This window comes from Pundamilia nyererei, unplaced genomic scaffold (genome assembly GCF_000239375.1).
Source record: "Pundamilia nyererei isolate P.nyererei 1_Seehausen unplaced genomic scaffold, PunNye1.0 scaffold00151, whole genome shotgun sequence".
Taxonomy (NCBI): domain Eukaryota; kingdom Metazoa; phylum Chordata; class Actinopteri; order Cichliformes; family Cichlidae; genus Pundamilia; species Pundamilia nyererei.
The window spans coordinates 1129744-1141499 of NW_005187552.1; the positions used below are offsets into that span (position 1 = coordinate 1129744).

At 41.1% G+C, this 11756-nt stretch overlaps 2 protein-coding genes across 7 annotated transcripts in view; one reads left to right on the forward strand and one right to left on the reverse strand.

The window, feature by feature from the left end:
* Positions 1-2304, reverse strand: part of tbc1d19 (TBC1 domain family, member 19) — a 29329-nt gene extending 27025 nt beyond the window's left edge. For both annotated transcript variants that reach the window (XM_005744920.2, XM_005744919.2), the window contains exon 1: positions 2123-2304. The gene's annotated coding sequence lies outside the window, so the exon portion shown is untranslated. The remainder of the gene's footprint in view (positions 1-2122) is intronic.
* Positions 1385-8309, forward strand: cckar (cholecystokinin A receptor). Of its 5 annotated transcripts, none has more exons than XM_005744917.2 (7): positions 1385-1440; positions 1639-1865; positions 1946-2134; positions 2668-2919; positions 5947-6208; positions 6664-6791; positions 7046-8309. In XM_005744917.2, the coding sequence occupies exons 3-7, from the start codon at positions 2008-2010 to the stop codon at positions 7633-7635; spliced, it is 1359 nt and encodes a 452-aa protein (XP_005744974.1). In that variant the 5' UTR covers positions 1385-1440; positions 1639-1865; positions 1946-2007; the 3' UTR covers positions 7636-8309. The 5 variants fall into 5 exon arrangements, with proteins under 5 accessions (XP_005744974.1, XP_013769248.1, XP_013769247.1 ...); XM_013913794.1 differs by lacking the exon at positions 1385-1440 and adding an exon at positions 1523-1541; XM_013913793.1 differs by lacking the exon at positions 1385-1440 and having other exon boundaries at positions 1552-1865.
* Positions 8310-11756: the final 3447 nt, after the last annotated feature.

Genomic DNA, 11756 nt, shown 5'->3' on the forward strand with positions numbered 1-11756 from the left:
TAAACATGTCCAGTTTGTCCAGTCACCTCCTCTTCCTCTCCACTACTGCTTCAAAAGTATCTGGTTTGCAGCCAATCACAGCCAACCTTCCTGATCACTTTATTCAATCAGCTCATCACAACCGAGTGATAGAAAATCTCCAACACTGTGCTGCACACACTGAAGGGTCTCTCTGCGGCTGACCTTTGTGCATCTTTGTCATGGATGCCATTGACCTGTGGTATACCAGGTACTTGTATCATAAATACACAGTCATCATAACTGAGTAAGTCTAAGGTGTTTATCAAGTGTGAAGCACTATTTTGCATGGATACTTGTTATAGCCTTACTGAGAAGTGGTAAAGCTAATATAAGTGAAAACTAGTTCTTCTTGATTGTGGTTATTTAATTGTCTGGAAAACAAAACAAAACAAAAAGAAACATTAAAAATTCATGGGTTTAAAATGCAGTCTTATTCAGGTTGGGACTTGTCAAGCTGACTTTGACTGAATCACGTCAGCAGTTCTTCACAGGAACACACCCCAACACACCCTGAGGCCCAAACAGGAATTCACACAAACTATGCCTTGTGTGTGAGCAAAGTGTTTACACTGCGTGAGGTTCTGAAATCTCACTGATGACAAAAGATTTCTAAAATAAAAAATTTTTTAATTAAAAGACAAACACTTTTTAAAATAATGAGAATAAAACTGAAACTGAAAACAAAAAAAACAAAAGTAAAATAAAATAAAATAAAACTTTGCAGGTCAGGATTTCTATACATCACCAAACATGAAATAAAGCCATTATAAAGCTTCTCACACAGTGATACGTCATGTATTACCATCACACTACAGATGATTTACACGTGTTTGAGTTTGTAATAAACGAGCATCACTGTCCAGACTAAGCAAACCTGCTCTGCATGAGATGTTTTTGAATGCGCTCCATTAATAAACTGCCGAGGCTCATGATTCTGGAGGATTACTGGAAATGACCCAAATGATATAACTGCATCTGTTTAACTGGAGGTGAAATAGAAAAAAAAATCTTCATGTTATTAGCTGTGGTCTCACATCTGGCCAGATGCACCTGAGATAGCCTATTAGTTCTCTGCTCTTCACTTCATCTCCTTTGTTTGTTTTTTTGCAGGTGCTGCTGTAACCAGACTAAACGGGGTTTGTGTCGAAGCGGCTTTAAATAATAACAGATTACAGCAGAAACCCACCCAAAACACCACCTCTCTCTCTCTCTCTCTCTCTCTCTCTCTCTCTCTCTCTCTCTCTCTCTCTCGCTATTAAGAATTTCATCAAACAACTCCCAAGACTATAATTATGACTTGTCTCTTCTCGTGTGAGGGAGTGAAACAATAGTCAGTGTGACTGACTTGTAAATATTGGAGCTGGCGATAACGACAGCCTGCTCCTCCACCCGTCAGAACAACTCAAACTAGAGTAAAAGGTAAAAGAGCTTCTCCAGTGCAGTTCCACGGTGAAATTCGGGCGGGGGGGGGGGGGGGGGGATATATGGATAGCCGACGGCAGGTGAAGGACTGCAATTCGGTACATTTGAACTTTTGACGTTTTGGCTTCAACCTTCCTCCAAATGAGCCGGACTATAATCTATCAGCCCTTCTTATCTCTCCCTCTCTCTCTATAGGTGCCATGGTTTGACACGTGGTGATTTAAAGAAAAGGAGGAGGGGGGGTCCAAAGAGGCGGGCTGAGCTTTCAAGAGCGAGACCCTTCCACATGCTGTCAGGAGTTGGAAATGTGGAGCACCAGAGGAGCCCAGCGCGCCACGCCGAGAGCGCACGGGAACTTGTAGAGAGCAGTCCTGCTCTTATTATCGTCATCCCCTCTACTTTTTATTGCCTCGTTAAATAAGGTAATAATAATAATAAAATCACTATGGATGCTTAGTATTTCTCCGTGCAAATACCCTGGAGCATTTTTCTTTTCTCGAAGGAGCATTCCGGTTGATGTTCATATGACTGATTTCTACTCGAGGCTATAGGAGAAACTGCGAAATGGAGACGTTTACAATCCACGACATGCTGATAAACTCAACGGACCTCAACAGGATTTTATGCAGTTTTGGGATCAAGAATATTTCCGAGTGCGAGAGCGAGCAAGACATCTTACCAGAACCCAAAGGTACAGCGACTTTATCCGCCAGCAAAATGCCGAGGAACATCTTGTGCAATTTTAGACCACTCCATTCAAAAGTCCGATGTTCCTTTTTTCTTTTTTAAAAAAAATGTATTTATTTAGTGGCTCAAACCGCGTTTATTCTAATCGGGCTTGTACCGTAAGAGCGACTGCTTTGGGCATTTTTCGTGCGTCAGTGCGCATTACGCATATGGCTCAGGTCCTTCTCAAAGCTAATGTAGTCCGCTGTATGTGAGTAGTGACACATAATGCTGTCACTGCTCACTGAGTCCGCATATGTCAAATGAACTGAATTATCTTTGTGCACTTTGAGGACTTAAATAGAGACCAAAGACGCATCAGTGGCGACGTTGTTGAGGCTAAAACCCCCAAAATGAATACAAATCCTGAAGATATTCCAGGTCTCTCTGTGGTTACAGCCTAAATGCATATGAGTGGCTATTTTATAATTCATTTAAATAAATGTAGAAACTGGTATCTGTGTGCGTGTAAACTCGTACTGTGCCCCACTTCCACAGACATCAACCAGACAGTGCGGATCGCCCTCTACAGCCTCATCTTCCTCCTCAGCGTGCTGGGGAACAGCCTCATCATCGCCGTCCTGGTCAGGAACCGGCGCATGAGGACCGTCACCAACCTGTTCCTGCTGTCTCTGGCCGTCAGCGACCTGACGGTGTCCCTAGTCTGCATCCCCTTCACCCTTATCCCCAACCTCATGAGGGACTTCATCTTCGGCAACGGCACATGCAAGCTGGTGATGTATTTCATGGGTACGTGTCCTCCGCGATTCTTCATATTAATCGACAGCCCAAGTTGTTTATTGTTGTGATTGTTAAAACATGACTATTTTAGTTGATTTAATCAGTTAAAATATGTCCAAATGCGTCTGAATGAACTAAATAAAGTTTCACACCAGTGCACATCTGTCCTCCAGTTCAAGGTTTCCTAACATGCCACACAAACATGACCCAGTTCCCCAGCTCTGTGAGTTATTATCGTGTTTTGAATTGTGTTGGTAATGGAATCATACAGATGCTAATTAAAGTAATCTGAGGGCATGTCCAGAGCCCGGTTCATTTCCCTGTATTTTCAAATCCTCCCGGAGCTTTAATGAGAGTCAGCTAAAAACAGCGTGGCTCAGAGATGTTCAGACACGCTGAACACGAGAGTGGAGCTTTTTTTATGAGTTTGTCAGTATAAATATAAAAATAGATAAAATCAGGGTGTATTATAAGATGAATTCAGAAAAGGCGGAATTTGCGTTCATGCATGCACCACACCAGCAGGTTTCTGGGATATCATCGATAGTTAAAGCTGTGCAATAACGAGCAGTAATTTTGGTATCGGTCAGATATCAAGTAAATGCAATTAAATGCAAGGGCACGATACCAACACCGATACTGAAACTTTTACACTAGGAAGGCAGCTCAGATTACAAATTTTTGTAGACGTTTTAATGGCCATTAAAAAAACTTTCATTTCTACCTTCCACAATAATCAGTTAACACAACAAAACACTCATTTCAGCTTTTCATGGATTTTGAAACTGGATTTTTTTGAGACCTGAAATTGAAATTTACCCAACAGCTTCTATTGTTTAAATGTGCTATAGGCTATAAATAAAATACACATGACAGTCAACAAAAAAGGTTCAGACATTTTCCACAGTGCATGTTTGAGGTGTAATTTTATTCAACACAGCTCAGAGTAAAGATGCAAAGTATCGATCCGATAGCGGTGGTATCGATGCTATCGATATTTGGATCGTTCCACACACATGTATTGCAAGTTCTTAAACCAATCACGGTGAGGTGCAAAAAATAATTGCAACTTTCAATAATCACATGGCGTTTTTTGTTTTTTTTTCAATGAGGGGGAGAAAAGTAAATAAATCGTTTCTAATCAAACGCATCCAACCGGCCAACACGAGTCTGAAAGGATCAGTGACATCAAATGTAACATTCATCCAGCCCCTCTGGACTGCACAGCCTCAATTTATACCACTGAGGCTGCACAGCTGAAGACCATGATGCATCTGCTTCCAGTAATTTAGCTCATCACCATCACCAGACACCAGGTCTCTGTTATGGAGACTTGAGGTCTCTGTTATGGAGGATGGATTTCCAAACCGGAAACAAGGGTCTAAAGATAGAGAGGGCTGCGCGTTGCACAGAGTACGAAGCCCCACAGGTAGATCTGTGGTTTGTGGTGCCGAATGGCGTCAGTGAGTGTTTGGGGGTTTCCTGTTTCTTGTTTGTTTGTTTTACAGTCAAAAAGTTTTATCATTTCCATGCAGTTAGCAGCAGATGCCACAATCTATGGAAGATTTAAACATTTTTCAAAAGTCACAATCAAAATATTTTCAAGTACTTTCAACAAAAAGCAACATAAATCTTTTTTCTTTGGAGTTTTTTGCTTTTTAAGACTCGCTGCCTCAGTTTGTCCTTCTGTGTCACTTCCTTTCAGAGTTTCATTTATCTTTATTCGGGCATTTGAAAACTTCCATACTGACAGCTTCAAAGGAGATGAGTCAGTCCCATCAGACATGTGAATCACATTTTCTCGCTGCGAGCTCTGTAATAAGGTGCATTCATTACCGATGTTGTATCTACTGCTAATATTTCATTTTCATTAAATTACACGTCCGCAAGGAAATGTGAGTTTCATTTTTCATTTAGCTCATTCCTCAAAATCACAAAGCTCTCCCGGGATTGTTGCATCATCTGTCTGTTTGTGTGTCCTCTCGGATTGCACAAAGCAGCTATTTCAAGTGTGTTTGTGCATCCTGTTGTTGTTTCTGAGCGCGCCACTGCTGCCGCGCTGACAGGCAGCGCAGGATGTGCTCTGTCGCAGCTCAGCAGTTAAATTTAATGTGGTGGAGCATTAACGTGTGCAGCGACATTACTGTAAAGTCAGTGACATGTTGTGAGGATGATTTGTGGGAGATGCAGCACACAGGGGGAGGAGAGAAAGATGACGATTAACACTTATTAATAGACGATTAGTGTTGCGGTGGCATCTTTCTAAAAAATGCAAAGCAGGTCTGTGGATGAAGTGAGAATTGGTAGTCAAAGGATTACAGATGCCTAAACTTCAGTTCTTACTTCACACGTATTTGTTTCATTTTGACAGAACTGGGTTCAACCAGAGGAGTCGCCCCCTGCTGGCTAAAAAGAGAGCAGGTTTAAGACCCTTGGGAGCCACACTCCTCTGCTCTCTGTTTCACTATCTGGTCTTTCTCTGCTCACCTCTGTGTGTCCTGGCAAAGCAGACACAAGGCAGAGGAGACAAGCAAAGAGAAGAGAGACGTAAACATAATAAGACCAAAGTGTAAATTATCATACGAGTCATTTTGAGGCCATTTTTTAAATATACAATTTTCTAAATTTGCAGATTTACTAAATATAGATGAGCGTGGGGTAAAGCTGTCCTTTTTTAATTAAGTTTACTTTTTTTATGCTAAGCTAGGTCAATGGTCTTTTGGTTGTAATTTCGTTGTAAAGAGTGAATGCACTTGTTGTGGTTTTATATGTGGTGGTAAAGCCAAACAAGTTCCGATGACTATTCTGTAAAACACACAAACACAGAGTTGCTTTAATTCTTCACGGCACAGATTAATCAAGCTGCTGATATGACAGCGTCACGCAGCTGCTGCTGGTTTGTCTGATATTCCTGTTTTAAAACAACATTAGAAACACATTAGAAAAAAATGCAGTGTTCTACATTAGTCTGTAATGATGATGTAATGAATGAAATTTCAGCCAATCAGAACTGTGTGGATTTTCTGACCTCTGCAGGTGTCTCTGTGAGCGTCTCCACCTTTAACCTGGTGGCCATCTCCCTGGAGCGCTACAGTGCCATTTGCAACCCCCTCACCTCCAGGGTGTGGCAGACAAAATCCCACGCTGCCAAGGTCATCACTGCCACCTGGTTGGGGTCTTTTATACTGATGCTGCCCTACCCCATTTTTAGCACCCTCAAGCCCTTCACCCGCCTCAACAACAGCACTGGGCACATGTGCCGCCTGGTGTGGCCCAACGACATCATCCAGCAGTCCTGGTGAGCTGAAACTCCCCCCCCCCCAAAAAAAGTGCTAAACTGTCCTTCTGAGGCATCTTCACGCTTGGATGTACTCGGCCTGAGAGGTAGCAAAAAATAGCCCTTTGCTAATTTCAGATGGGCACTTTATTGATTTTCTCAGCTTGGTGCTGCTGGCGAGAGACATCTTTTTGGGAAGATGTTTATGCGAGACACAGATTTGACTCTTCAAAGTAAAAGTTTTCATTTTTCAGTTGCTGCTAATGTTGTTAATCAGTCAAGACAAATGCTGCACAGGAAGATTTAAAATTTAAATGCTCAACAATTAAGCAATTAAATGTATAAAATAGTGTAGAAGTGACTGATGAGGGGGTTCTGGTATTCACTAAGTACAAACAGTAAGAGAAACCACACATTTGAGGTATGTGTGAAGCTCATGGATTCTCTCACCCCACCCGAAATATCTTTCTTTCCAGGTATGTGTCCCTATTGTTGCTGCTCTTCCTTATCCCTGGGATTGTAATGATGACAGCCTATGGACTCATCTCAATAGAGCTCTACCGGGGCATCAAGTTTGAGATGTCCAACAGGAAAGTTGGCAGAGGTATGGTACCTGAGCACAGAAAGTAACAAAAGTTTTAAAAATGTGGTTATTTTGAATGTTAACAGTTAAAAGCAAAGATCGATTAATATGAATTGTATCTTCTCTACTTTAACATTGGGGCACTCTAGCTAAAGTTTCTGAAAACATGGGCTATTTGGGGGGGACTGCTTCACTTGCTCACCGATGGAATTGGCGGCTTTGAACTTCTTTTTTATGCTAGCGATAAATCCGTTTATTATTATCTTCCCTTGCAGACAGACAGTCCAGCACTAGCAGCATTAAGCCAGGTGACAGCGATGGCTGTTACCTGCAGCCATCCAAAAAGAAGAGTTTGACGATGAACACCGGTAGCTCCATGATGGGCCGCGTGTGTGGCAGCGGCAGCTCCACGTCCAACCTGATGGCTAAGAAACGCGTTATCCGAATGCTGCTGGTCATTGTGTTTCTTTTCTTCCTGTGCTGGACCCCGGTCTTCGTGGTCAATGCATGGCAAGCTTTCGACCGGCGTTCGGCCTACCGTCTCACCGGCGCGCCGATCTCCTTCATCCACCTGCTCTCCTACACTTCGGCCTGCGTCAATCCCATCATTTACTGTTTCATGAACAAGCGCTTCCGCCAGGGTATGCTAGCTACCTTCTCCTGCTGCAGCTGTTTCAGGAGGGGTGGTGGAGGCAGTAGCGGCTTGACGAGGTCAGCTGGAAGCAGACTAACCCAAGGGGAAGCGGGCAGACCGCGAGAAGGGCCCAAGAGCCCTGAGCAGAATGGTCACACGTCGCCAAGTGGAAGCAGCACACGCTTCACCTACACAGGCATCCGTGCATCAGCCTGGAGTGAGCTGACTTAAGTCGGATTGATCCGTCTGTGCACAAAGTGTATTGGCCCAAGTGCAAGCATAAGATGGAGAGCTGTGGTTTGTTGTTTTTGCGAAAAGCTGTCACAGTGCTTTCGAGACTAAGCAAACATGTTGCTTTAGCGCCACTATTTTAATGTGACAAGTAGGCAGAGACTGTGGAGCAGATGTGGTGTGCCGTCCGTAAAGTCACAGCTGTGACTTTCTCATAAATGTTTCCATAAAGCTTGCAGAGTGGCCAAGTGATGCCTGTTCATACTTGCTTTTAGGGCCCACAAGCTTGTCGGAAAAGTGCAAAGTTCTGATGAAGCAGAGAATCAGTTTTCATTTTACTTGCTTTTGTTTTATACATGCTAGAAACTGCTTCTGAACTGTACAGTAACCAAACAGTATTTACACATGCTTCATTTGATCCACGTGCATTACGTGGGCAGCTTTTCACATAACACGCAGTGCCAAAGAGAGGTCAATTTTTATCATTTTAAATGGGTTAATTGATGCACTGAAAGTTCAATAAAGTTTTACTTTTATTTTTTTAATAGCTGATCTAAAGATTTGATGACGTTAATCCCAATAAATTACAATGGTGAAAAATGACCTTTTAAGCCAACATGACCTTTAAGCATAAATAAATAAATAAAAACCCAACTATCATTCATAAAATGACAAATGAGAAACTAAACAAATGCGCTTTAGCTTTTATTTATAAATGATAACCACTGATTTCCAATTATTTTGTAATGTATCCAAATGTGCTTTCTAAAGCTTTTAATATGTGTTATTCTTTGTATTATCAATATCGTTAAAATCGTTGTGCAACAGCAAGTTTTTAAACATAAGTAAAGGCCGACTTAAAGAAAACATTTAACCTGGATATCAAGTGGCTAGCTTAGCAATTAGCAATGTTATTAATGGCAAGAAAAGTGAAGTAAAGCTATTAATGGCGGGAAAACCTAGAAAACACTAATGGTGGGAAATGTAAAACAGAGCTATTAATGGCAAGAAAAACTGAAATAAAGCTCTTAATGGTGGGAAGAGCATTAAAAATGCTATTTAGGGCGGGAAAGTGGAATAAAGCTTTTAATGGAAGGAAAAGGCGGGAAAATGCTATTAACTCATTCACTGCCAGCCATTGGCAGTGAATGAGTTAAACCCATTGACTCATTCACTGCAATTGACGGCTATAGACGTCAATGGCAGTGAATGATTTAATGGCAGATAAAAGATACTCTATAAATACTCGTGAAGAATCCTACTATTACTGGCTCTAAAGGTCACTAATATTTTGCTGCTTTTATATGTAATTCACATGTACAAATACAAATGCAATATTTGTTTTGCAATTATGCTATTTGTGTTAAGCTATTTTAATGCAAACTAGTGCGATGATTTCTGCATAGCTAGCCTGTTACGGGAAATGACATAAAAATTTAACATGCAACTCCAGATTTTATATATACATAAACAAAAAAGTTCAAGCTACAAGTATAGTTTGAAGATTAGAGGGTTGTATAACGAGTTAGCAAGATGCTTTTTGTTTTTTTGTTTAGTCTGACTATATTTCCACGACAACTTATAACCTTGTCTGGGACAGGTTATGTTCAGAGCTTTAATTTAAAACTGGCTGGGAGCGTCATGTTTTTTTTTTTTTTTACAGTCCATTAGTGTGACAGATTCTCTGCTGAAGGAATGTATTTTATTTATGTAACCTTTAAAGCTTATTGTCACTAAAGTCCAACTGTACTGTTACAGCTGCACAAATTGTACCTTCCCACTGGAATGTACAAGTATTCATATTCAAATGATGTGAAAAATGTACAATTTTTTACTTGTTCCTAATTTGCTCCCAAAATTCCCTCTATTAGTGAGACTTTAGCAATTACACCACAGATTGAAATTCAAACTTATCTAATCAGTTTTACAAAGCCAAGAATACCTAATCAATCAATAAAATTAAATTGACTTTGAGCTGGTGATTACCATGTCGGCTTTATTAGGCAGAATCTGAGCCAAAGATACTGAGTAACCTTTAATGTTTAAGTGTTGGCAGTTTAAAGTTTCTGAGCGCTAAATGAGCTAACGCAAAGATACTTAGCTCATTTAGCTTGACGTTTAGCTCGATGCTTGTGACAAGCACCTCTAGAAGACATTGAGAAAAAACAAACCCCCTATTTGCATTTGGTTATAAGATGCATTTCAATGAATCAAACAAGTGGATAGCAGAGACACGTTGCTGTTAACACCTATTATGCATCTTCGAGGTGTTCAGCTAACCACTTCAGTTCATTTTCTTACTAGCTCCACAAGTCCCACTAGAGCAGGGGTGGACAATTCACTTTCCCAAGGGGCCACATAACAAACTGGGCCCTCCACAACAGTCCCAGTTTGTTATGTAGCCCCTTGGGAAAATGAATTGCCCATCCTTGCTCAAGAAGGTCAAAGCACTAGACAAGCGCCAGTCTGGATGAAATTGAAATGTTTTTCAATGAACAATATGCTTGTATGGGGTTTTCCGGCAATTGATATCAGCCAGGACAAGGTCAGTTGCTACCACCACATCCTGCATCAATGACGTCCTCGCTGGGCACAGACCAGGAAACATTAACTATTACACCACAAAAAGCACGTTGTCTAATGTGTCCCGGACCACCAAGGCAATGGGTCTGAGTGATCACATCTCTGTGGTTGTTTACGCGTGTATATAACGCTGTCCGCTTGTGACCCGATTGCCCAAGATGCATTTCAAACCAAGTGTAAACAGGCTCGAAATGAGCTATAATATCGATATTTAGGAATTTTAAGCACCTAGCTGTGTAAACTTGTACTTGAAAACAACATTTTATGTGTCGTCTGATCCCCACGCTGCAGATCAGCCATAACTCAATCCCTCGCTGCACAAACGGCTCTGCTGCTGTCCTTGACCCACCTCGTGGGCACGCAGGGGCCTTATCTTTTTCTGGGACTCAAAACACCTGCAACTCCTCTTTAAAGGGCCAATTCCTGGTATTATCCATCCAATTTCCAGTTAAATGTTAAATATAGCAGCACTGATGTAGCAACTTTTTCACTGTAAATATAGCCCTAATGTTCCACTGTAAATTATTACTTTAAAGTGCAATGGCTGCGTGTTTCGTTCAATATCGAGGTAATGGGTTCAGACCTGAATGTACAAAAGTGAGTCCAGTGATTTTTATTGCTTTGTAATATACACCTGAGTTTGGCTTTGGTGGAAGATGTTGTGATCTCCTGCAAATCTGCGATCCATCGACCATATAAAGTCAGTGCGTGCGCACACTTCAGCAGAGCGATTCAGAGCTTTTAACAGCTTTAAAGACAGAGGACTTAAAGAAAAGACGATCCACTGGGAGTTCGTTAGATAAGAGCTCCATTTGGGCTTGGTAAATGCCCAAACCTCCCCACCTGCAGTCACCTTGCAGCCACCAGATGTTGAAGCGTCATTGGACGCTGTTGTTTACACACCAAATAAATAAATAAATGTCAATGGGTTATTTCTTCTCTTCAGCTACAATCATGATTCAAGCTAAAAATAATCAAAGAATCATCATAAAAACACAAAGTGAGATTTTACATCACTTTTTTTTTATTTCTCATTTTTATGCCAATATTGCAAGTTTTTTTCTCATTTTTTTTTCTTCTTTTAATGACATACAGATTTGAGCAATGATCTGGAGCTGCAATATGTACAAAAAACAAACTAACGTTATGTTATAAAAAACAAAAAAAAAAGAACCGTCCCCTTTGTTTTTGACGTTATTGCTAAATGTTACAAACGGCACAGGTTTCTACCATCAGCAACCCTTTGAGCACTGAGTATACTACCACAATGACACCTCTGCTTACCATTTTTACTAGAATAATACACAGATACAGTGAGAGAAGTGGAAGATAGTGGAGGGGTGTGAGGAAGAAGAGGAGGAAATGATAAATAAAAGGTGATCTGCAAGCTAAGCGCAACAGGCTGCGTGTTAAAAGGTGGGAAAAGAAGAAAATAAAGGCGAGGAAAATGTGAGTGAGGATGAAACGTGTGAGAGAAATAGAAAAGTTAGCGCTCTGTAGTGCAAACAGCCGAATAAGTCTTGAGGAGAAGTAAGGCT